The sequence below is a fragment of the Athene cunicularia genome (genome assembly GCF_003259725.1).
Source record: "Athene cunicularia isolate RWA chromosome 9 unlocalized genomic scaffold, athCun1 chr9_part1, whole genome shotgun sequence".
NCBI lineage: Eukaryota > Metazoa > Chordata > Aves > Strigiformes > Strigidae > Athene > Athene cunicularia.
The window spans coordinates 26,219,200-26,245,300 of NW_020799110.1; the positions used below are offsets into that span (position 1 = coordinate 26,219,200).

General features: G+C 37.3%; 1 protein-coding gene across 2 annotated transcripts in view; it reads left to right on the forward strand.

Annotated features, from left to right (window-relative positions):
* Nucleotides 1-26,101, forward strand: part of RET (ret proto-oncogene) — an 84,057-nt gene that overhangs the window by 40,668 nt on the left and 17,288 nt on the right. For both annotated transcript variants that reach the window (XM_026854892.1, XM_026854893.1), the window contains exons 2-13: nt 138-389; nt 5,837-6,130; nt 6,610-6,851; nt 8,574-8,775; nt 9,243-9,442; nt 12,939-13,197; nt 14,322-14,447; nt 15,338-15,448; nt 19,421-19,540; nt 20,745-21,001; nt 22,192-22,339; nt 25,517-25,624. In XM_026854892.1, the coding sequence (XP_026710693.1) occupies nt 138-389; nt 5,837-6,130; nt 6,610-6,851; nt 8,574-8,775; nt 9,243-9,442; nt 12,939-13,197; nt 14,322-14,447; nt 15,338-15,448; nt 19,421-19,540; nt 20,745-21,001; nt 22,192-22,339; nt 25,517-25,624 (2,319 nt within the window). The remainder of the gene's footprint in view (nt 1-137; nt 390-5,836; nt 6,131-6,609; nt 6,852-8,573; nt 8,776-9,242; nt 9,443-12,938; nt 13,198-14,321; nt 14,448-15,337; nt 15,449-19,420; nt 19,541-20,744; nt 21,002-22,191; nt 22,340-25,516; nt 25,625-26,101) is intronic.

Below are 26,101 nucleotides of genomic sequence, written 5' to 3' on the forward strand. Positions count from 1 at the left end.
TTTTTTTTTTTGTTTGTTTCTTTAATCCTTAGAGAGTGAAGCCTTTGGTTCTTTGGAAATGCATCTCTTTAACAAAATGCCAGTGCAAAAATTATTTAACTGGGAACACCTCTCCTCTTGTGTGCCTTCCTTTGCAGCTGCCTTTGGTCTCTACTTCCCCAGGAAAGAGTATTCAGAGAATGTCTACATTGATCAGCCAGCAGGTACACCGCTCCTGCACATCCATGCCTTGAGGGATTCACATGGGGAAGTGGCCCACTTTCATCTATGCCAGAATCTCATAATTTCTCGAGCAAGATCCCATGAAAATCATTGGTTTCAAATCAGAGAAAAAACAGGACTTCTCTACCTCAGCAAAAGCCTGGATAGAGAAGATTTTAACATGCTGTGTAAGTATGAGAAGACTAGCTTTTCTTGTTGAAGTATCTGTTGTTAAAGCAATGTACATTCAGATTTACCCATCATCATATGAGCATCACATTTTAAAAAACCACATCTGTCCTTCTAAACTGAGGAACCAGACCCAAAGAAACCCACAGCAAATGCAGAGAACCATATGCTAAAGCAAATGCTGACATGGGAGAGATCTAGTTGCTCCAACTGCAGACTCCAATACGGTGGTAAAGTTACACTATTTGAAATATTATTTTCTGCATTTCGCAGCTGTATAAGTTACAGCTTTACATTGAGATTTGCAGTTTGTTCATCTTCCAGTGCAAATTAAGCATCCACTGTGTTAATGCTGGGCACTTAGTGCCCATATCAATGCAGTTAGATTAGTTCAAACTCTTAAATAAAAGGTCCTTGAACTGTCGTTATTTGAATTCACAAAGTACATTTGCATATGACACCAACAGCTCTTGGAAGAAATGGTTAAGTGTACCCCTCTTCCTCCTGCAGCATATTTGCCAGATGGCAAGTTTATTGAATCTGGTTTTAACTTACTAGGGCTTAAAGGAATGAATGTAACTCAGAGAAGTGGGTGCTACATTTCTACTTCAAAGGTCTCCTTCCAAATCAGTTTTCAAAGATTTATATGCAGAGTGTGGTTGTGACCTGTGCACTCTGTTGCATACCCCTCATCTCCTTCAGTGTTTGAAATGGAGTTAGAGAGGGTCACAAACCACTTTATAATCCAAGTAATTTCAAGATAAGCAGCATTGGGTAAATCTTGTTACATGGCTAAATCAACAATATTTTTTTTTAATTTTACCATCTCAATTTCTACATTGTTGTACAGTGTCTTCACTTGAAATACTTGTTTGATAAGTAAAACATGAAAATATGTAATCTCCACTGGTGTCAAAACTATTAAGTGTTGTCCTTAATATAGAAGTATGTTCTGTAATAAAACCTAAACCTTTTGATGGCCAGGATTTAGTTTCATCAGCTTTTAGGTTTGAATTGGAGAGAAGAAAAACATGCTTCAAACTTGAATTTCTTACCATGGCTTTTCCTAATTTCTTAGTGGCTTTTATATTTGTGAAAAACATTTCTGGTTAATTAGTGGTGCAAATTCTAACTTGTTTTATGAAGGAATCTTCCTCTCTTTTCAAAATACAAAGCATTGTTTTGCCTTCTTGTTATCTACAGAAATCAAATTTTTATATTACAGGATTTTTTCCCTTTTTTTCTGAGAATGGAGAAAACTGCTGCTGTGAACTGAAGAATTTCGGAGAGTCTGCAGCATAAATACTAACAATTTCTTTCAGATGCAGAGCAGTCAGGATGACGACTTCTGGTGAGGTGTAGTTGCATGCAAAGTTTTAGACGTTTAAGGAGCAATGTCTGTCATAATTTCTACACGCTCGTTGCATTTATATGCCCTGTCTGCTGTGGTGCCGGTTCTTGCACCACATGATGTGTTTGTGATGCTGAGCACACAGCATCACTCACATTAGCACTGTTCACCCCAGTCTTAAAGAAAGTAAATATTCCGATGTCCTGTAGCTAATGTTGTACAAGTCTCATTTATATGCATCAGTGGGTTAAAAGTCATTCTGAGCAGTGAGTTTTCAGTGATTCTGAGCAGTGAATTTTCAGTGCTGAATTTCTTGTGAGGAAGTTTTCATAATTCTAGAATTGAGATTTTATAGAAAATGCCTCAGAAATCTATTTGCTTGCACTGGGACTGGGCTTGCTACTGGGATATCACCTTATGCCTCTTGTTAACAAACCAGTTTGTTAGGACTTCAAGCTGTGCATATTCACCTGGATTTCCTGCACTTCACAAAAGACAGAGGGACTGGGAAAATATTTGAAAATTATTATGAATGTTCAGTAATCTCACTTACAAAAAATATGATGATAGTACCAGAGTCAGAAGTAATAGTTTTCTTCCAGACAGAGGAAGTCAGGAGTTAATGCTTTTCTAAAACTCTCAAAAAGATTATTGTTGTCTTCACTTTGAATTCATTACTTTGGAGTGAATTCACCTACCACTTACTACTTTATTCCTATATTGTGAAGTATAGGTAGAAAAAATAATGGGTCTCTGTAAATCTCATGGATGTAATTGCATCCATGGATACTGATGATGTAATGAGTTATTGCAAGGTACAAGTGGTTTCTGTGGTATTTCCAAATGAAATTAGAGGTCTCTTGTTTAGAGTTTGTTTGAGGTCCTCTCCATTCAGTAGAACAGTGTATGGATCCAATAGTAATAAAAAACAAATAGGTGCTATAGCCTAATTCTATTTTGAAGATGGTTTGGCATTATATCTCTAATTTTACTTCTGTATTACCATTGTTTCCAGCTGTATCTGGCTTGATTTAAGTTATGATAGTCTTGTATTAGAAACATATGGAAATTATTATTTTCATTTGTTCAGCAGATATGTGAGCCTGCTATATGCCTTACTCTTTATCAAATCAGATTAAATGATGCAAAATTCTGCAATATGCAAATGTGTTTTTTTGTATGGGGGCAAGTACTGATGATCAGTGCAGGTGAAGTACAAGAGTGACAGTTCCAGTGTTTCAGTGTACATAAGAGCAGTGAGCATCCCCTTGTACCCTCCTTGTTTATTGAGCGTTCCACTGTGATCACATTTGTAAGCAGCAGAATTGTAAGGGGAGCATTTGAAAGGAATAGAATGGCCATTGCAATGTGACCTGGCAGGATGAGATCAGTTGAAGAAACAGGCATCAAGGGGCAGTTGAGCTCTACTGAATGTAAATGTCTGTAATGTCAGAGGCAGGGGGAGAAATTGGAGAATAGTGGGTCAGTCACAGCCGTTATATTAAAAATAAATGTACATTTCCCTTCCCACTTTCAGGCAAGTCAGTTCTCAGCTTTCCCATCTGTCATAGTTAAAATACTTATAAGACTTTCATATCAATTTTATTTAAACAACTCCCATTTTCTAAACCAGAAGTATCATGCTAGACTGTTTAGAAAGGGATGGATCCAGAAAAGGATCAGAGTGGTTTTATGTGATCCAAGGAAAACCATGCTAGCCATTGATACATTTCTGTGTTTTCTCTCAACAGAGTGTGTTTAGGTTTATAAAGTGTGATTTAATGAAAGGGTTTTTTCCTTCCTTGAACGTAATCTGTGAGATAATGGAATTACAGCTGAGAGCTCCAAATTAAGTAAAATTTGGCAAGCAGAGCTTCATTAAGTGTTCTGCTTAAACTGGGTTGTGTTTACAGCAAAGCAGTTTTGCTTTCAAAAGCAGATGATTTTGTAACTTAAACATAAACTATAGGCCAAATTTTTGATGGCTATGTCCCTGACTTGCGTGCAGTAAAGCTATATTTATTTACACCAGATGAGGATCTGCTTTTTTTCCACTTTTTTTTTTTTGTTTGTTTCTTTAATCCTTAGAGAGTGAAGCCTTTGGTTCTTTGGAAATGCATCTCTTTAACAAAATGCCAGTGCAAAAATTATTTAACTGGGAACACCTCTCCTCTTGTGTGCCTTCCTTTGCAGCTGCCTTTGGTCTCTACTTCCCCAGGAAAGAGTATTCAGAGAATGTCTACATTGATCAGCCAGCAGGTACACCGCTCCTGCACATCCATGCCTTGAGGGATTCACATGGGGAAGTGGCCCACTTTCATCTATGCCAGAATCTCATAATTTCTCGAGCAAGATCCCATGAAAATCATTGGTTTCAAATCAGAGAAAAAACAGGACTTCTCTACCTCAGCAAAAGCCTGGATAGAGAAGATTTTAACATGCTGTGTAAGTATGAGAAGACTAGCTTTTCTTGTTGAAGTATCTGTTGTTAAAGCAATGTACATTCAGATTTACCCATCATCATATGAGCATCACATTTTAAAAAACCACATCTGTCCTTCTAAACTGAGGAACCAGACCCAAAGAAACCCACAGCAAATGCAGAGAACCATATGCTAAAGCAAATGCTGACATGGGAGAGATCTAGTTGCTCCAACTGCAGACTCCAATACGGTGGTAAAGTTACACTATTTGAAATATTATTTTCTGCATTTCGCAGCTGTATAAGTTACAGCTTTACATTGAGATTTGCAGTTTGTTCATCTTCCAGTGCAAATTAAGCATCCACTGTGTTAATGCTGGGCACTTAGTGCCCATATCAATGCAGTTAGATTAGTTCAAACTCTTAAATAAAAGGTCCTTGAACTGTCGTTATTTGAATTCACAAAGTACATTTGCATATGACACCAACAGCTCTTGGAAGAAATGGTTAAGTGTACCCCTCTTCCTCTCTTGAGATTTGACTTCGTTAGAGAAGCTTACTGTTGAACTACAGAAACGAATTACCTCATTTTTTCCCCTTTTATGGTCTAGCAGTAAATTGGTTTCAGTGATTTTGATCAATGAGGAAATTAGTTATCATTAGATGGTGGAGGAGGAAATGGGTGAGGAGTTAATGGCATACTACTGTGATCAGTTGCAGAAATTCTGCTGTTGGAGAGAGTCTGTAGTAACAGTCTTGAGTTTGTAAGAGCCATATATCTACGCTGCCCTTTGACTTAGGTGCCTTGATGTTGAAATGTTCAACTTCAGACACTGCTTTATTTCTTAAGTGCTGAGTGCTTGATATCTCACCACTTTTTCACTGCATTTTTAGTACTTAGTGTTCATGAATATCAGATAGTTATTTATAACTGAACAAAGGAAGAACAGTTATACAGAACTTGAGAGCCTTGTTTTGTTCATATGGATCAAAGTGACCTAGAGCATCTTTTCAAGTGAATTAGATCTGCTACAGAGATACTGTCATTCTGTCTGTAGTCAAACCAAGGTAATAAAAATAGTTAAGGCTTGAGGGGTGTATTAATAGATGACACAGGTTGGTTTTAACTTCTATGTTATCTTTTAACTCTCTCTTTATATTTTGAAATGATGAAGCAATTTGTCCTGTAAACATAAACAATTTGACCCATATCCTCAACTGGTATAAACTACCAGAATGCTGTTACTTAAATGATAGTAGTTATGGGTCTGTCCTGAATATCTGTTGCCATTTCATGCACTCTTTTTCCCTGATGCCACCCCACTCTGCTCTATTCCCTCCAAAAAACAGTTTTATCAAAAAGCTTATTACTAATACTGACCTGTTTTATGTCAGTGTCTTACAGAATGCTGATATCCTTCTGCGAGGTTCTACAATGTAAAGTTGGTGCTAACGCCTGTAGTTTTTTGGCTTAATGGAATGATTATGATTTTAAGGTCTTCCCACCAGCAGATGATGTATTGATGAATTGTTTTATTACATAATAGGACTTATATGGTTGTTTGTAGAATAATGGACGAGTACAAAATGAGTAAAAGAATTGTTGGCTTGCCTTCTGTAAAATGTTTCTTCTGGTGGTTGTTTTTGTTTGTTTTTTTTTTTTTTAACTGAAGCTGTAGGAAACTGGATGCCGTTATCAAAGGTGATGCTGTATGTCTTCCTTTCATCCCACTCTTTTCAAGAGAATGAATGTGACTCTGCTGTGCGCACCACGGTTTTCCTGTCCTTGATCAATGCTACCACACCAGCTTGCAGTTCCCTGACAGCAAGGCAGCTTTGTTTCGCGGAAATGGATCTCTCCTTTCACATCAAGGAGAATAAACCACCTGGCACATTTTATCAGCTCCAGTTACCCTCAGTTCATCATCTGTGTCAGAATCTCAGCATTTCCTACAAACTGCTGGCAGGTAAAACTGGAAGTGAGCCCCTCACATACTAGTAATAGATGCAAACAGATGCACTGTTAAGATTTCTGTAGTAGTAGATCCTCTAGGTTGATTCTATAAAGGAAATTCTGTTGCAAATGTGAACTGAGACTGAAGACTTTTGCCTTTGAGATATACAGAGGGATGAGAAGGAGTAGTATCCCCTTCCCTAAAGAAAAGATTGCTTTTAGAAGTTTGCACCTGCTAAGGGCAGACTGGGAATATCCTGAGCTTTAAATTGTGCTGCTTCTAGACCATAGGATCTTCCTATATATTCCATATTTTCCACCTGCTCTAATATAACCCCACAACTTCCTTCTGTTTCACTATTGAGTGTGCCTTTTATCATGCAGTCATGATGTTCAAATGTATTTAGTGGATTGCAAGAGAGTGATAAAGAAGAAAGCTATCAGAGCCTTATAATGTGAAGTGATTGTCCCTATTTATACTATGTTTTTCAGCTGAAGGTATGCCCTTTCGATACAATGAGAACACCACTGGTGTGAGTGTCACACAGCGCCTAGATCGAGAAGAGAGGGAGAGATATGAGCTGATTGCTAAATGTACCATGAGAGAGGGCTTCAGGGAAATGCAAGTTGAGGTGCCCTTCCTGGTGAATGTGTTAGATGAAGATGACTCTCCTCCCTTCCTTCCCAATGGCACTGATACAGCAGATGCTGTCGTGGAGTTCAACAGGAAAGAGGTAATGTTCTCCTTTATCTAGTCTCTGAAGTAGGAGTGCAGGAGTGGGAGACCTAATTGGTGGGAAACACCATGCTCTGGATAATGGATCTCAGCAAAGAGCACGTCACCATGACATACTCTGCAAACCTGTTATTGTAAAATGCTGAGCTTGTAGGATTCCTGTTCAAGTTATATCTTATTCAGACCCTAAAAAAGGAAGAATTTGGGTCAGACTTTTAACAGTGTAAAGAAATGTGAGCAGTTCCTGAGGCCACAATGGACCATTGCTGAGACTGTTGTCAGGATTCTATATCTCCCCATATTGAGCTCTGCTCTGTATTTGTTACAGGCTTGCTTCCCCCCCAGGTGACTAAAACTGAGTGTTGTTAGAGCAAGTGTATGTGTGTATCCTTCCCATATATGCAAATCTATATAAGACACCAGAACTACGTTCAGAACATTTATCAGGAGGCTCTACCAGTAACAGAAAGTTGTAATAAGCAGTTGCTTTCTGCAGACTAACAGTGCATCTGCAAAGGTGTTAAAAGTTTCAGTGTCAGGCTGTTAAGGGAGAGCTCCAGGATCTTGCTTTAACGGTGCCTTTCCACCTTCACTTACCACGCCAAGATGATTTTTCAAGAGGTATGAACTCCTGGGTGTCTTAGTGTGTGTCCCCTGGCCGTGTACACCCGTTGCTTCAGTGAAGTATACAGGTGGCCTCTGGCTCTTCCACCAGAGCAAGAGCCCTTTGTAAATCAGTGGTATAGACAAGGCACTTTTGGGGCCTAAATGATGCATTTTGCGGGAGAGGACTTCTGTTTCCTAACAGCAACATTTTTTTTTTGTAGTGAAATTCCACTTCAAAGTACATTTTGCTCTTATTTGTCTGAAAGAGAAAGAATTATTTTGGGAGTTTGCTGCCACCTTCTGACTAGAACAAGTATTGACAAGACTCCTATGAACACATCACATTTGCTTGGGCATAAAGTAATTCCTTTTTACTTTTGAAAATTTTAAGATTTGTGAGGTTCATTTAGCTCTGGATGACAGAAAGTGAACGTCTCATAAAACTGTTATAAAGTAAAATAATCTCTTTGAAATTACATGCCTGAAAAGTGCTCAGAACATAGTAAACTTCACTGGCATTTTGCAGTGGAAAAAAGGCATTATATTTGGAAACTTTTAATCTTTTCTAGTAACTGAATGAACTTGAAAAAAACAGAAATTCTAATAAAAATCTTAAAGACCTTGTGGCATCAGTGTCCAGGTGGAGAACAGCAATCTAGTAAACTAAGCAGAAGACAGACAACCCAGGCCACTTTGGAGATTTGGTAATGAGTTTGCCCTGTGTGAATGTATTTCATGTCTTTTGAGTGCACCTATTACTTACATGCCTTTTTTTGGTAGCATTGTAGAATAACTTTGTTTTTAAAAAATGAAAAAATCAAGAGCTGTGCATGTACACTCATTTTCTACTTCAAAAGTTTGGCATGTGTTTAGACATAGACTCTAATGATTATATGACAAATCCTTTCTCACTGCCATCTTCTTCTGAGCTTCTAACTCAGATCCAAATAGGTGTGAAATAGTGGTAACCTGAAGCTTAAAGTGAATTTGAATAAAAGTGAGCTTGAATTAAAATTGTAAGGTTTTATTTGACCAATATTTCAATCTCCCAAACCTGTATTGGAGGAAGAAAGCTTCAGGTCATTCAGCAATGTCATTTATTGTTTCCTTCTAGGGAACTGTTCTTGCAACGCTAACTGTATATGATGCAGACACCACACCTATTTATCCCCTTGAAAGCAGCAGAAAGAAATACACAGGAACCATTGTTACTGATGATCCCTGGATAAGTGAAACATTTCGGGTAGAGCACATCTTTGATGAAATCCACTTCAGCCCAAATGGCAGCCAAGTGAGGGGAACTCGACATGAGTACAGTAAGGTCTCTTTCTTCAAATAAAGGAGAAGTTGCTTGTTAATAATTGACCAATAAGCTCTCAAACTTTTCCAAGCGTATTGTAAATACTGAGCCAAAGAAAGCTGAGAAATTTCATGTTAAGCAAATGCTGAGTTTTAAACATTTACTGAAAAAATGGAGTTTGTGCATCTCTGGGATAAGGGAGCGTATGGATGATGATGTGTATACTGATAAGCAAGAGGTTCTGATTGTAGGGTTCTCTGCATGGTAGGTAGAGGGGAAGAGGACCTTTCCAAACACTTTGAATGGCACAGAGCACAACTCCATTAGGAGCATATTTTCATACTTAACTCACCTTCTGTTTTAAGTTTGGAATAACTTTGATATGTATAATTTTGATATGTATAATTCTGTTGAGATTGCAGTATCGAAATATACATTTGCAGACATTGTGGTTTGGTAATAGACTAATCTCTTCCTTTGCAGAACTGGTACTGAATAAAAGTATTTCAGTCACAGAACATAGTTCCTTCCAGTTGGATGTCTTAGTGAATGACACAGAATTTCATGGCCCAGAAAGATCAGTGATGCTTCATTTCAATGTCTCCATCCTTCCTGTCAGCATTCAGTTTCCAAACATGACTTACCAGTTCCCTGTCAACAGAAATGCTGAACGCTTTGCACAAGTAAGAACTATGTTAATTATACTTTCACTTATCTCTTTTAAGTAGAATCAATGAAAAATGTGGTATCAATATGATACTACATTTGCTGGATGCAGTGGGTATCAGGTAGACTTGACACTAAGCTCTCCCATCACATAAAAACAGAGGAGGGGCCACACATGGAAGTATTAAAAGAGAGAAATAACATGTATTATATACAGGAGGACTTGCAACCATGAGTGGCTTAGGCATAAATAACTGGAAAAATATCAAGGATAAAAAGCGAAATTTATCCCAGATATTGGAGTCCTAGCTCTACATATTCCAGTATGTTAATGGCTTTTCTCTAGATAATGGCTACTTAGTAATTAATGTGTTTCCTAATTTAACCCTCATTTTAGGTTAATCACCACTATTGCCATTGATAATGCCTTCCAGAAACAGTTTCTAACAGGTTGACATTAATCAGGTGAAAATTACAATGTAATTCCTATGGAACATGTACATTAATAAGGAACCAGTTCAATATAATTTATGAAAGTGAGTATTAAAAACATCAGTGATGAGCCATTTTGGGAGAGCTGTTGGAAAATACACCTCATAACTAAATAAAGCTATATAACTGCCACTGTATTTGTAGCAGAGAGGAGGACTGAGAGTAAAATATGATCATCCAAATTGCAGAGAAAACCAATTCATTGGAAGAATTATAAGGAAGAATTCAGATTGCATGTTCTTATCTCCAATCTGATGAAATGTACTATGGCTTGATAGTTCTTCAAAGTATGGAACAAGTCTTGGAAGTATATTCTAGTTACAGAATGCAAAATTTAAAAAAAGCAACCCACCAGTTAACTTTTAAAGCTTCTGGTTTTACATGTTGTTAGGACAGCCAAATATCTGAAAGGGAATTTTAGGGTGTCTGGTAACAGTGGCGCTTCCCAAAAACTGTGCCATTTCCCTGAGTGGCAGTAGTAGCAGGGAAGACTGTTACCGTCAAGAACAACTCCAAGTCGGTGGAGGAGATGTTTTTTTGTGCTGCCTAAACACATATCCACAAAGAGATTTTGTTATGATTCGCAACCAGCAAAGTGCAAAACTCATCCTGGCTTTGGAAACGATGTTCTCAATCAGTTGAAGTGACATCCACTTACTTCCAAGACTGGGTTTGAATTTACAGTGTGCTCAGCTTGGAGCACAAGTCAATGTAAGCAGCTTAGTCCCTAGCACTTCACATTATTAAAGTCATCTGCATAATTAGCTGTGATGTGCCAGAGCAACCAAGGAAAAGTACTGGGCCAAATCAATATGAAGGCTGAACTGTCTCTTGCCCTAAGGAAAACACAAGAGTGTGAAGAAATGATAAACAGCCGGGCTGATGCCATTTGTCTATTTGAACAGCTAAATGAATTGAATAACAGAAGCACGGCCTGATGGTACAGGCTTTCCCAGTGACATTTAACTTATCAAAGGACTTAAAGCCCTATTGATATTTACTGAGGCAAATGAATAACGTTGGCTGAGATTTGTAGAGAGGTTATATGTCCAAATGTCCCTCGAATTCAGTGAAGAGGAACATTATCATTATCCAGACTTTATTAAACTCTGGAGCTCAAAAGATGGATTTTTCTGTTCCTATTTCTGATAATGGTATTTCTGTGTTAACTATTGAGAGTCTTGCAAAATGCACCTTTGTAGGTCCCTCCTCTGTATGTTGGTGTTAATCCTTACCAGGCTATTTTTCACCTCCTCATGAGAAAGAGGAACTGGCTGCTTCTGCCTCCTTCCCCTGGGGCTGTGCTATGCTGCATCTGGGAGCTGTGCTGACTCCAGAACCTACAGAGCAGAGCAAAGTGGCAAGCTTGAGCTTTCCCTAGTGGAATCAGGCAAAAAGAGGAAGACTGTCTTTCTAGTAGAAATTTTTTGAGGGGGGGCATTTTTAGCTTCTCCTCAAATTATATGGAGAAAGCCAAACTGGCCCATGCTCTATTCTAAGGATAATCTGCTCTTCAGGGACCCTGAATTTATGGGGTCTACTCCATCCCCTTTGAAGGAAATTTCAGTTGATCAAAAAAGTGCCTGGAAGAAGCAGTTATGAGATAGCAGGCAGAAAGGACAGCTTAGTCTATATAAAGGTTAATGCCATGGAACATCATTATGTTCTGCCACTGCCCCAAAGAAACAGCATCTAAGCAGCTGCAAAACACTGACAGTTACAATGCAGCACCAAAGATAAGATGACGTGGTTCTGGAAAGGACCTGTCTAGACCTTGTGTCTAGATAGAATTTATTAACAGATGAAGTCTTGTCTTTACTTATTTTCCTTCTTACCAGTCCCAGCATGCTGTGGAGAGGAGATGGAGTGGAAGAAATGGCCTAGCTTCTGGTTGCTTTAATAGTCTTTGTATTTTATACTGCCACCATAAAAACCCAAGAAAAGAGGTGCTAAATGACCAGTTAGTGACGTAAATGGGAATAAGTTAGATGAAGTGGGACTATCCTATGACAAAGTCTGCTTCTAGGACTGCAAAAGCTCTTCTCTTACTTTAAACAGTCCAAGTTCATAGGAAGAGGTTTTAGTACAAAACCTTTTTTTGTTTTTACATTCTTTAATAAGAATGATTAAATATGGATATGCTTTTACCAGCAGTGGTGTTGCTTGAAAACACATCTTAACTGCATCATTTTTAAAGAATCCATCACCAAGTTCCCTTCAACAACACCCCATCCTTCACATTGTGGTTTTCCCTGCAAGGAAAGCCAAAGCCTCTGGGCCTGATCCGAATCTCACTCATAAATGGAAAAACCAAAGTGAGCATTGGATCAGTTCCTATAGGAGCTGGACAGGAGACAGGGCTTTACATTCCTGTGCTTTTTAGATAAATTATTTCGGACTGAAGAGTGCTCTAGCATAGATGTTCTGGCAGGCAGAAGTTAAAATATGGCAAACCAACATATTTTCATTTTTAGATGATAATGTTTTTGAAATTGCATATGGGAAACAATGAGGTTCTTATTCCTTTTAAGGCTTTCAGAGAACTCTGCTGGCCAGAAGCTTTTTGACTATAATATTATGAAAATTATGTATTATCAATTTCTATCTTATTTGAAAAGAGGCTGAGTTTTGTTCATGCTGAGCTCTTCACTTTTTCAAGCAAGACCAAAGTCTTTCTCACTGATCATCTGGGACAGAGCAGGTACTGAACACAGAGTTTCACAAATCACAGGGTCTTCACTGAACACTACTAACCATCAGTAAATATTGCTGAATCTCTAGGTCAAGGCTGCCCTGAAGATGCTTTACCTCTCATTTTTACTAAGAATAAATCATATCTGAAGCATTCATGTACTGCATTGGTAGTAAAATATCAAATCTGTAAACACAACATAAATGCTGAACTCTGCAAGTTATAATATGCTCAATTTTCTTTAAGATATTTTTGGGAAGCACAGAATATTTTTGATGTATAGTTTTGTTTCTGTTGTCTGTGATTTCTTTGTTGGTGTTTGAGCCTAGATAGGAAAAATCTGCATTGAAAACTGTATGAAATTCCGTGGTGTGAACATCACCTACAAGTTACTATCTCCCAATGGAAGCTGCTATCCTGTCAGCATACTTCAAGCTCGAGAAGACAAATATGGAAGCCTTTATGTGAATGATTCCTCTGTGCTGCACAGACCCGAATGCAAGGAAATACAATACACTATTCAAGCTACAGACAAGCAGAGCAGGAAACATACTAAAACCTTTCTCACTATTGTATTGGAAGGAACTTGTAAGTGCCTGAGTCAAATAGAACTATTTACTTATTTACAAGTGTTACTGGTATTAGATGATGCCTTAGTTGGGTGATTTATAAACTGATGGCATTAGGAATGAAAATGAGTTTGAGCTACAAGATACAGATCGCAAAGTTTGCATTTTGAGTTCTAAATCAGACCTGCCTGTAGCAGGTATTTGTTTGAAGAACTAATGCACAGAAAGGTGGTGTATCCTATGCAATTTCTAATGTTCATGATGACATTTTATTTAGAAGAATCTGGTTTGTGTGTCTGTGTGACCTTTATTTTGTTTTTCACATATTCCTACAGAAGGAAAAAAAAAAAAAGTGTGAGGAAATCACACACTCTGGCTTCAGTGTATTTATTCAATCATCTTTCTCTCCCCTTCTCTCCCCAACTTTTCCCTTTTTTTAAAAAAAAAATAAATTGCTTAACATTCAAGTAGCAATTTCACTGACTTCATTTCACTGAAAAGTTGATAAAAATGTTCTTCTATAACAGCCACAGCAGAGGACGATGACACTGGAAACGTAATCATTTCTCTCCAAACCATGTCATGCTTTATGCAAACCCTTACAATTCTTCCTGATAATTGCCTCTGTTCCCTTCTGTCATATCAGAACTCCCATGCCAAGAGTGAATGTGTTGAGGAAGAATTAAAAAAAGCCTGCAGTGAACTTTTTTGTAAGAACCTTGGGCAGTCTGAAATCACACATTTCTAGCTGGTGCTCTTTGGGATACTACTGCATTAGCCCAAGTACTAAGTGTTTTGTCTTAATTGAAAGTTTTGTATGAAGCTATAAGTATTTATGATCTCCATTTTTCTGTTATCAGTATGTTAGCACATTTCTACAGTTATAGGCATTGACAGTGTGCTATCAAGCAAAGATAACCATGCCATCATGATCTTGCTGTTTACCTTTTATTTCACAGAAGGTAAACACCTGGAATATAATTGTGATCTAAGTTTACAACCCAAGTGTTGTCTTTCCCTTCTTTCTCCATCTTTCTTTCTTTTCTATCTACCCCTAAGAATGGAGGGTTTTTTTCTGATTTGAGCTTTCTTGTGTATTCATCTCCCTTGTCCTGATCTGACAGCAAATACTTTTCTCAACAGTTTTAAAAAAAGAAGAGGACTGCCCTGACTCTTGTGCTGTGAGTAAGCACCGTGCTGAATGTGAAGAGTGTGGTGGCCTGGGAGTCTTAACAGGAAGATGCCAGTGGAGACAGGGGAGTGGAAAAGGTACATTTCTGTTGTGAGAAATCAAGCTTCTGTTTAGTTGTAATTGTGCATTTGTTTTCCATAGATATAAACTGATTTATTCTGGTTGGACAACATGGTATAGTAAACTACACAAAAAACAGGGCTAAAAAAATTAATCATAATACTCAAATGAAACGCACTAGGAAGGACAATGAGGTTAACCTGGAATGGTCATTCCTGATCTTGTCCCTGGTGATGTTGAACATGATACGTAAAACAACAGTTAGTAGTTAACTGGGTTTGCAGCAGTGTAACTGGAACAGGTGACTTACGGCTTGCAAGATAATCTCTGTGACCATGAATTGAGTTTGGAACATACCAATGAGCCTCTGAGCAGGTAAGTCCCAGCAGACAGTAAGCACAGCAGCAATGTCTCTGTTGTCTCTGTTTTCTGTGGTCTGTAGCACAGGTCTGATGGCTGATGGTACTTTTAACCCTACCAGAACAATGCTGCTGTGACAATGCTTTACAGCTTCAGACTGCATGAGTATCACAAATTCTCTTTGACTACTTGTAATTTTCATATTCAAGTATGTGTGAAATTGTTGGAGACATCCTTACTTGTGAAAGCCACTCTTCAGTCTCAAAATGGTCAACTAGCCCTTTTTCAAGTAACTGTAACTGCAAATGATGTGCACAAAGGGCTGTCATAAGCAGAAAACATGGTGAAAAATGTATTTCTCCAGTTGCTTTTAGCTGTTTGTTGTCTTGTCTGTTACTTTAACAGATTATATTTATATTCATAGATGTTTATTTTAAGAACTGAAGTAACCTGTGCTTTGGTGTGTCAGTGTGCACTGAGATGATGCAATAAGCTTTCCTTCAAAGTCTCACAGTATTGCTGCTGCTGTCTGTTTCTTTGTTTGCAGGGATCACCACAAACTATTCCACATGCACCCCAAGTATCAAGACTTGTCCGGATGGCATCTGTGATGTGATTGAGAGCAAAGATCCAGCTGTGTGCCCCCAAGACTGCACAAGTATGGAAAGTTCCACTTTCTTGATCCCAGATACCTTTGCAAGCTGAACATATTTAGCATCTCTGCATTGTCATACCCACATTGGTATCATACAAGAGTTCTTTCTTAAGCCTTTAGACAAGCTTAAGATAGAAAGATAAGGTTTTCTCAGTAATTCTTATTCTCTTAAATCACAGATAGTGTTTTTCGCTATTTGCTGAAATGGGTACAGTTTTTAGGCAAGTTAATGCCATACTTCTAAACTTCAGCACAATATGATAGAAACCATGCCTATTTGAACTCCAATTTAAATAAGTAAGAAAAAACAAATTTAAAATAACAAATTTAAAATAAACATGTTTATAGAGGATTATCTGGGGAAATGTACCTGGCCTTATTTGACAGGGGATCATCAAAATGATCCAATGTCTTACCTATTTGAAGATACAGACAGCGATTCATATGAACATCATTTATGAAGGAAGAATTGAAGTGTATTTGGTTTCTCTTAAACACATCTTTCTACATTCCTGTAATGGTTTAAGCCCAGCCAGGACCGGAGAGCACGTTGCTGTTGCCCCTCCCCCACCCACAGCTGGTCAGGCTGGAAGTTAGGCACAGACCCGGGGTAAAATAAGAAGAAATTTAATACAACAGTGTGATAAAACAATCTGAACGACAACAGTAGCAATGATAACAGCAATAACAGTGAAAAAGACAAACAATATACAGAGAAATACCGCTAGCTGGTCATGGAAACAGGTTCCCGCCACCAAGCCCACCAAAGAGCAAGGTAAAAAGGTTCCGCCCCTGGACCTGACGCCAGCATGGTATGAATAACCTAGCTGGAGATCCCTTCCCCCTCTCTCTCTGCTGGGGAAACCTAACCCTATCCTAGCTGAACCAGGACAATTCCACTCATATACCTGCAAGTTCACAAATCACCCTGAAGATATAAGAAAAATAGTGTATTGCACTTGAGCGATTTCAGTCTTTTATGAGATGATAATTTTCAAGTGGAACTTTTTATCTATCAATATCTCATTCAGGAATAAAGACATAGTTGTTTCTTGAATAATATTCTTCTGGCTTGGACGTTTTTTTGTATACTCGAAGTTTATATTTTAAAATGGAGTCTTAGAGGAACTAGTATTTTTTTTACATGAATGAGGCATCTTTGTGTTTTATACATATAAGAATGGGATTGTGTATTGTAAATGACTTCTATTGTAAAGATAATTATTTCACTATAGTTCATAAAAACAATCCTTAAAGGGGCAGAAATGCTTGAAGTGAATGCAAGTAACTTCTCTAATCACCTGAAAAGAATTCTTTATTGGAAGTAACTGCAATCAATTGTTATTCTAAAAGTGGAAATATTTGTGCCAGAGGCTGCAATGCTAAAACTTGTAATGTGCAACATATGCAGCATCAGATATTTTGCTCAACAGAAGCCTGAAAGAAATACTGTCTTATTAGGTAATAGAAGCAGGCAAGTAAGACAAGCTTTCAAGATGTTACGTATGCTTTTTTAATGCCTGAGTTGGATAATTTTATACGTGATTTGATGCAATTCAGAACCTGGGCTGGTGCTCAAAAGCAGTATATTTACAGACAAAGAAATGAGTGTGTATTGAGAGCTCAGAAGTGCAGGAGTATCGTTATATCAGCTTCTCCTGGCATGGGACATTTCTTTGGGAATGGCAAGCAATAAATAGAAAGCTCCAGATGTGTTAAGATCAAGAATATTTAAGTGCAGTCAGTTACTAAAATATTTATTTTTCTGTTTCTTTATGATGGCTATGTACTTGAGTCCCAAAACTGCTTTCTCACACTAACACTAGGAATATTACATTCAGGGGCACTCAGCTGAAACAACTGCTGCTGTGGCTGTCAAATAGAGGCAACATAATTGCATTCTAAGCAAGAGACTTTCTTGTAGTAACTACTTCAATGCTGGTTGCAGTGTGTGAATATGTCTAAACATAAATGTTCAGTAGATCAGTAAATGACTGATCTTTGTAAGTTCCTCTGAACTTGTCTTTGTGATAATGAAAAAAAAAAAAAATATTGCTTAGGCTTCCCCCCTGATTTGGATGTCTTTGTTTTCAGTGGTAGTCTTTGGTTTTGTCCAACCAGTGTTTTTACTTTCTGAATTTCTGGAGTTTTCTACATGCTGTGGGGATAGGGCCATGGTTTTTCCTTTTTCCAAATGACCTTGAAGTAGGGAAAGCTCTCTCCCATCACAGGGCAATGGAAACACCTGATGATTTAAAACAGAAGCCTGTGAAACACCACAATTCAAACCAATATTGATAACTCTTGGAATTTCTCTACCAGCAATCCATTGTTAAAAAATACATTTTTGAGTCTCTGGAATGCATATAGGAAGCTCCATGTTTCCAATGTACACCTGCAGTGACAATATACTCCTTCTTTCCTTAGTGTGTAAAAACTCTTTGTCTTCAACCCTTGCTTGAGAACAGTTTAGATAGGACCTGTTCATCCCCTGCTTCCCCCTTCTTCCAGGTCCTCAAACATAGGCAGATATAGGTAAATACATATGATTTTTTTGAGACTAATGAAAACTTTACTTCATCACCTCTTCACAATTCAAGAACTTGGCTGGTGGGAGGATAATCAAGAATTTCTGGGAACACTGATGCTTCTTCAAACAAGAAGTATCAGCTCAGAGAGCAGTAACTCAGCACAGCCTCTTCCAAAATGAACCGAGCTGCATACAATTTAGTAAGTGTGGCTTCTCTAGAAAGATGGACAAATTCTATTTTGCTTACTCAGGTCCCCATTTCACTCCTTATAAAAAAGGATGTTTTCATTTATGTTGCCAAAAAATATTCTTTTCCTCAATTCATGTTACACATCCAAAGTAATGGAAAACAAACGTTCACTCTACTGTCAACTTAGATGGGATGGAGGAAAATGAGTTGAAATAAAAAGAAGACTGCACTGAAAAAAACTTGTTCATCTTTTGAATCCCTTTATGGTTTAGGCAATTTTTCTGAAAGGCAGCTAAACTTGCAAAACTTGATTGGTTTCTGTCTATACAATGCTGTTTGTGATTAAAAGAAGTTTATAAATGAAAAATGTCACAACTCATGGTCATTTTCATAATATATGCAGAAAGAAGTTATTTACTTGGAAGTATAGTTGCAATTACTCTACGTGAAGAACTATTGCTTGAAATCAAGAGTAGCTCTCTATCAGTTTCTGCACTTTTTTCCTAATGATAAACAGTGCATTTTTAGGTAACGAAAGATTCATTTTTTTATGTTACATTTGGCACTTACTCAGTGCTTTCACCAGACTATCCTGTGGCCTTTTACAGATGTGATTAAGTACTGTTATCTACATTTAACAATGGTACAAATAATATCTAGAACAGTATGCTGACTTTTCCAAGGTTAGAGGAAATGGGCATCAGAAACAGGAATGGAAATCAAGTCTGTAGACTGCTGGTCTGTACCACTGGACTGTACATCAACTCATGAGTAAAAAAATACCTAAGACAATGATGGAGAGAAACTAAAATAAGTAGATTAGAGAAGATATTTTAGGAAGAATTTTAAAATGTGAGGTGACCTCACTGATATGAAACTGTAATGCTTTATGAGGAAACTGAGTCAGGGCAGCCATGAGATGATCGTTTGAGATAGATGTTTGGCAAATATAAGGTTTTAAGGGGTACACGAAATTAGGAAAGTGTCCCAACTATGCAATTCAAAGAGATCTATTAAATTTTTATAATGGCTAATCAGGGCTAATGTTCAAGCAGTCCAAGGCTCCCTCATTTCAGGATCTCAAACATTTCAGAATTTAGAATTCCCCTAACTCTCAGAAATCACTTTCATTATCTCTGAACTGTGCTGCTCTGTCAAATTTGAGATGCATACTAGGATAAACTCATGGAAAACTTTGAAAAAACTTTTTTTAAACTACATATGAAAGTCTGAGCTTGTGTCTTTATTTGATTAGGTGGAAACATTATTGGTGGTCATGGGAAAGGCATTGGAAATCTTGGAATTAAGTCAGGACATGGTATTTGTTACTGCTTCCCAAGACAGAACTGTTATTGTGAGAAAGATGATATCAAGGGTGAGTCTAAACATTATCTTCTGTTCTCATATTAATCTTTTTCTCTGTATCTACCATTTGTGTATGTATATATCTATACAATGATCTAAACTTGTGGGCATGTTAATAAGCTCTTTGGACAGAGACTGCTAATATAAAATTAATTAAGAACTGGCACCTCAAAATTCCCAGAGGGGGTTGTTTCTAGCCATGGCTAAAGGTTCTTTTTTATCCTTTACTATGTGACAAACAGGTTGGTTGTCCTTTGATTTCCAGCAGCATTTGCATTTCTGTGAGACTCACCTGGTATTTGCAAAAACATCTAGGAGAATTAGAATAATGACTTCTATTACTTTCAAGTAATTCCAGCTTTCTAATAATTCCTGAAAATCTTGGCTTCGAAACATCAGAGATAGCCAGCACTCATTGTGTTAGGAGGAGATTACTTTTTTTAATTGACCTTTGCTTCAACAGAAAAGCTCTACAGTTTGAAACTGATGGGGATTAAATAATGCTCTTTTAAATAATTTTTATTATTTAAAGAAACTTAGTTTCCAAAGTAAGACACTAAAAGGGTTTCTGCAAAAGGAGAAGTAGTAAATGTGGATTAAAAAAAAATCCATATTACTTTAGAAGTAGTGGCAACATTAGGCAATGTTTTCAGAAATAATTATTTTGTTAAATACAAAGCAGAAATATTTTAAGTGTCCCTATAATCTAAAAAGATGAAGAGAAACATTGTTTGATATCTAACAGTTGACATAAGGAATTACATTCACATTTGGAGAAGATTTTATTTGATGGGTTGAACGGCTCTAACATAAACAGTTGTCCACAAGCAAAATCCAGTCATGGGTCTTCTGAGAGGTAAGTGGTATGAGAAGATCAATATATGGTAAACTGGGTCTTAAAAAAAGAGCCAGGAGTAGCCTGTATCTGTAAAGATAAGGAACATGGGGTCAAGTGAGCCATCTTTACATTTATACATGCAGTTAGACAAACAATTACCTGCTGATGTCCAAAAAAAAAAAAAAAAAAAAAATTGGTAGGTGCAGTGGGCATATTTGCAAGTTCTCAAATTCCATTGAGAATTAGCTCAGGTTTCCTCTGGCTTTTAAATTATTTTGAGTTCTGGTTTTGTCACACCTGTGTATGTTATATGCACTGCCAAATCAGAAGTAGGAGACAACAAGCAAAGTTCTAAGAAGCTCTTCTTGGTCCACAGAGCAACTGTGTGATGATGTGTGCAAGACTGTGATAGCAGGGGCAGTGCTGCTGTCCTTCATCATCTCCGTGCTGCTTTCTTCCTATTTCATCCATCGTTATCACAAGAATTCTTCAAAGCCACCTATTGCCTCCGCAGAAATGACATTCCGGCGCCCAGCCCAGTCCTACCCCATCAGTTATTCTTCCACTAACGTCCGCCGGCCTTCTTTAGATTCCATGGAGAACCAGGTGTCTGCAGACACCTTTAAAATACCAGTAAGCCTGATGTCATTTTGCGTGCTCTTTTTTGATGTCTGTCTTGTTTCTAAAGAATGTTGTTTATGCATACAGAAAATGTTACAGAAATGCAATCTATTCATAAAACTCAGATAACTAAATCAGAAATCATATGTACAGGCAAGAACTGAAGACACTTAATGGGGAATTGAATAAAGTATATAATTTATAAGGTTAGTATATTCTTCCACTTTTGTTACATTTTAATGTACTGTAACATCTTAGGTATAATTTGAGCTGATTTCTTTTCTAAATGTAGCTCTGGATCTGACAGTTGTGTGGTTTTACTTTAACATTGTCCAGTTAAATACTAATAATCAGCAGGTTTGTAGTCTCTATTATGAGCCATAGTACTGAAACAAGGGTAAGTTTAAGACAAAACTGCTGAAATCTGTTCCTGATTTCCAATATACAGACTGTAGTTGTCAGGTGGATTGGGACTTTTACCCACATTTTAAGGATTTTTGCCTACTCATACTACCATACCTTTAACCTAGTTTCTTCTGTGTTGAATCATATACTACCCAGGATTCCTGCCAGCTGGTACATTTTCATGGACCAACATGGTAGGGAAACACTGTGACTTTATATGACATGTGTCAACATCAAATCTATTTGACTGTTCTATATTGAGGTCTTCACAGATCTTGTGTTCTTTTTGTTTTAATTTCTTGTCTGGTTTGTACATCTGTCATTATTTGGCAATCTTAGGGCCCAATAACACTAATTTCATAAGAGGAGGATTGTTGTCTCTGATAAATTCTTAAGGAAAAGCCTTATTCCATGAGTAAAACTGATTTACTTCTCTGTGAAGTCCAAGGTCACATATTCAGAGTTATTCTGAAAGCAAGTATTTATCCTGTATCACTTCATTTTTCGTTTGTACCCAATTTTCCAGACCTGTAAATATGATCGATTATCCATAGACTACATGTACAGCCTGTTTTGGAGGTGTTTTCAAGGTAACAGAAAAAACACTTGCAAAATACCTAGAGATTCAGAAGCTTTTATAGGACTACACTGACCTTGATAGAAAGAGCAACTAAATGTTGTACACTAAAGTGTAGCTATTTCTGAAGAATAGTCTCCTATTGAATATTAATGCTTCTCGTGTAGCTAGCCACTCCTTTTCTTGTTTCAGCTCACAGTGTTCCTTTTCTCTCCTGCAGGAAGATCCAAAGTGGGAATTCCCTCGGAAGAACCTAGTTCTGGGCAAGACTCTGGGAGAAGGAGAATTTGGAAAGGTCGTCAAGGCAACAGCGTTCCGACTCAAGGGAAGGGCTGGTTATACCACTGTAGCAGTAAAAATGTTAAAAGGTACATTCCCATCTGGGTCTGAAATGACTTGAAAACTATTTGTTGTAAGCTCTGAATGGATTTTAAGAGAGACTAGCACTAAAGCAAAAGGTCAGCTAAAACCAACCAGTGTCACAGCTTCTGTTTCTTCCAGCATTGTTATCTTCTAATGGATATTTGACTTTAGGAGCTAGCATCACATTGATTCAGATAAGTAATTTCCATAACTAATTCTTGTTCACGATGTGCAAGGGGCCTCTGTCTTAAGATAGCAAACGTATTTAATTATTTTTGGCATTCATGGAAATATTGCAAGGGTTTGTTAAACCTGTCTGATTTTTTTCCTCTACTCAGTTTTCTTTGACAGAGCTTTTTAATTAAAGCATGTTATAATCATAGCAAGAGACAGAATAGATCTATTAAGTTACTTTTCCAATTGAGAATTCCATCTACTTTTACAGTTTCTGATCTGCTTTTCAATTACTAGGAGCTCTGCCAAACTGGCTTGAATAGCCCAGTGCTGTTTCTTGGTGGCTTTAATTTTCCTTGAGACTTTAAAGATGGGGAAAACAAAGTATGCCTAGATAATGTTAAGATGATAACATGAGACCTTGAGCTCAGCCATGGACTGCTACTTATAATTAAAAACATGTCATTATAAGAAAATGTTATTACCATCTCTATTACATGCAAGTTGTTTTTAAAAAACTGTTATCTTCTGCTGCTTGAGAGCAAAGATGCTGCATATTCCATCACTTTACCAAAGAAAGAAATGCATTATGAAATGCACGCCTGCACAGCAAGAGTTCAGTGGAGAATAGGTCATATGGAGGAGGTCTAGGAACTTTTTTCAGAAGTGAAGACTGGTTAACCATTACTTGTAATACTCAAAGAACAACTTGTATATCATTCTCAATAGAATAGTCAGCCATTATTTCATCTCATGTTTATTTGTGTACTTAATATCACTGCTTTTTCTAGCACATTTTCATCAACAGCATGTGACTGAGTTAAGATTCCAAGACATAGCAGTAAAAATATTGCTTTTACTTGCAGATAATTTAACATTCAGCTTTCCCAAGTTATTGTGAAGGAAAGAATTGACAGAATTGATAATGTGATGGAGTAAGCCTTTATTTTAAGCACCTTATTTTAACAAATTGATCTGACATTTACAATAATACTTCAGGCTCTAATGAATCCCTTTTTAATGTAAATTACATTGCATATAGTCACCTGAAATTCCATTTTCCAACTTGATTGTGGAGAACATTCTGCAAATATTTCCCTGTTGTTACCAGTTTAACTTTACTGTTAACACATGACAACTCATATATAAGAAATATTGTATTAGTCCGCAGTGGTCTTTATAATGCTGTCAGGAAGTATAAAGGACAGTTCTTTTGGATCAGGCCAATGTCACCTATTCTTTCCCTGTAACAGATGCAAAGGGGGTAATTTGTCCAAGTATTAGGGACTAAACTGCCTGATCTTTAAAAGGGAATGCTATGTATACCAATATAGTAGAGTTTATAGTATAGTGGATAAAGCCTCTTGCTTATTGCGTAAAAGATACCTCTTCCCTGAGTTGTGTAGCTGTGCACAATGTGTGGTTAAGAACAGACCAGGGTAGGACTCCCCCTACTTTGTCAACTGGAGTTATGTACTGGGGAGGCAACAAGGAGCAGTTAGTAATTAGCTGAGCCAAAATAGTTTTGGAGGTATGGATGGAACAGAGATACAATTTTTTCAGCTCATTATTACCACTTTTTTCATATTAATTACATCTGACCTCCTGCATGATAAAAATGTTCTCATTATAATAAAATTAAATGGGAAACCACCCAATATGTAAACAGACATTATTTGCCATTTGTAAAAACAAGGGGCATCAAGTTTCAGAGCTAATTGTCTCCATTTGTGCACTATCAAAGTTAGTTTTTCCAGCAGACATGTACGTGGGGAACCTCGTTCTGTTCTTGCACTTGCTACACTGTTCCAGAGCCTGAAAAATAGGAATTTCTCACAGGCCTTAAGTTGATGTTCATTTTTGTTTTACATATATACATATTTTTTGTAGTCTCTACCAGTAGTGAGATACCATCCAATATTGTATTCCCTAGTGTAGAAGTCTGAGTGGAAGTTCAGACTAAAATATATCGCACATACAAACATATAGTACTGATAAAACATATAGTAGAGAAGAATAAAAAATCATCATGCAGGGCAAAGTATTAGCACTTCTATTTTAAATGGACATGTGAATAAATCCTTTGGTGCTTATAGCCCATATGGAAGAACATACAGTATGGTACCAAAGAGCAGAAGCTGAGCTTGTTTGTTATTAGCCTTAAGTAAAGGTGACTACCTACTTGTCAACTGCCCAGTAATGACACTGTAGGAACTATCCAGGGAGGTTCTGTGTGTCAGAGAGATTAAGCATGAGGTAGAAAAAGGGTTATCTCTGACCTATGGTGTCTGTTTAACTAGCGATCTCCTTCAAGCCCCAGTGCGTTCAAAGAGGAAGTCAGTCAGAAGAGTTCTGCAACCCAAAATGCTTGAAAGACTAAGAAGGCTTCTAGGGGCTACTGTCATATGATTCTCACTGAAATTAGCAAAGTCTGTCAGTAAAACCAACCCATACTGTACATTTCGCTTCTGAACTCTTAAATCTGGATGTGTGCTACAAATGTAAAACAATAGATTAGTCGATTTTTACTCCATCAGAAAATGTATTCAGGATAAGAAGGGCTGTATCGTGGAAGTTAACCGAGTCTTCTTTTGTTTCATCAACATAAAATCTTGGCATTCCTATGCTTCTGAAGCTTCAATTCCACTGATTCACCCTAAAATGTTGCTTTAGAACTAGAACTAGAAAAGTTCTGTCATAATTTCATAGCATCTGCAAGACATTACAGACTCTGGTCCTGATTCTTGGCTGACCTACTCTTTCTGTATCAGGGAAGAGTGATGATTACAGCAGGTTACCAAGGCAGAACAGCAGCAGTCCGTTAGTTCTGATGTGAATGACTGCAGGACAGTGGAGATGGGGAAATTCTCTCATGTGGGGAAGTATGGAGTTTTCCAACATCTCACTAATTCCAGGAGAAATGGTTGATTTCATACTTCAGACAGCACATAGAGAACTTTTTGAGTAATGCTTTCCTAACCACAACTGTGTTTGGACACTTTCTGCAGAAAATGCTTCCCAGAGTGAGCTGCGAGATCTACTTTCAGAGTTCAACCTTTTGAAACAGGTGAACCATCCTCATGTCATCAAACTATATGGAGCCTGCAGTCAAGATGGTAACTATTAGAAACTCATTATTAAGATGAAAATGTCAAGCAAGGAAATAAAAAGCAGTTCATTGATGGGTTTGGACCACTGTTTAATAATTGCTGAGCACCTTTTATATTTGCTTCTGGCTGAAAAATGAGGGACATGTAAGAAAAGCAGTGTTTGAAGGGAAGGGGAAATTGCTAATTCAGTTTAACTAAGCATTCTTCATGTGGTTTTCTTCAATATACCTTTTGATTCTGAAACTTTTTTAACTTAAACCAATCTACTACCAATTCTCTTCCAAATAATATATATTTTCATATAATGTTGATGCTCAGTAAGTGTTTTCAAATATGGGTTCTATTTAAAATTCAATGGAGTTTTTATTATTGTTGTTGTTATTATTCATATTAAAATGATTCTTTGAGGCCTGAGCCAGGGAGTGAGATCTCCCGTTTTTAAAACAAAAACAAAAAATCCAAACTATAAAAAGACAACAACAG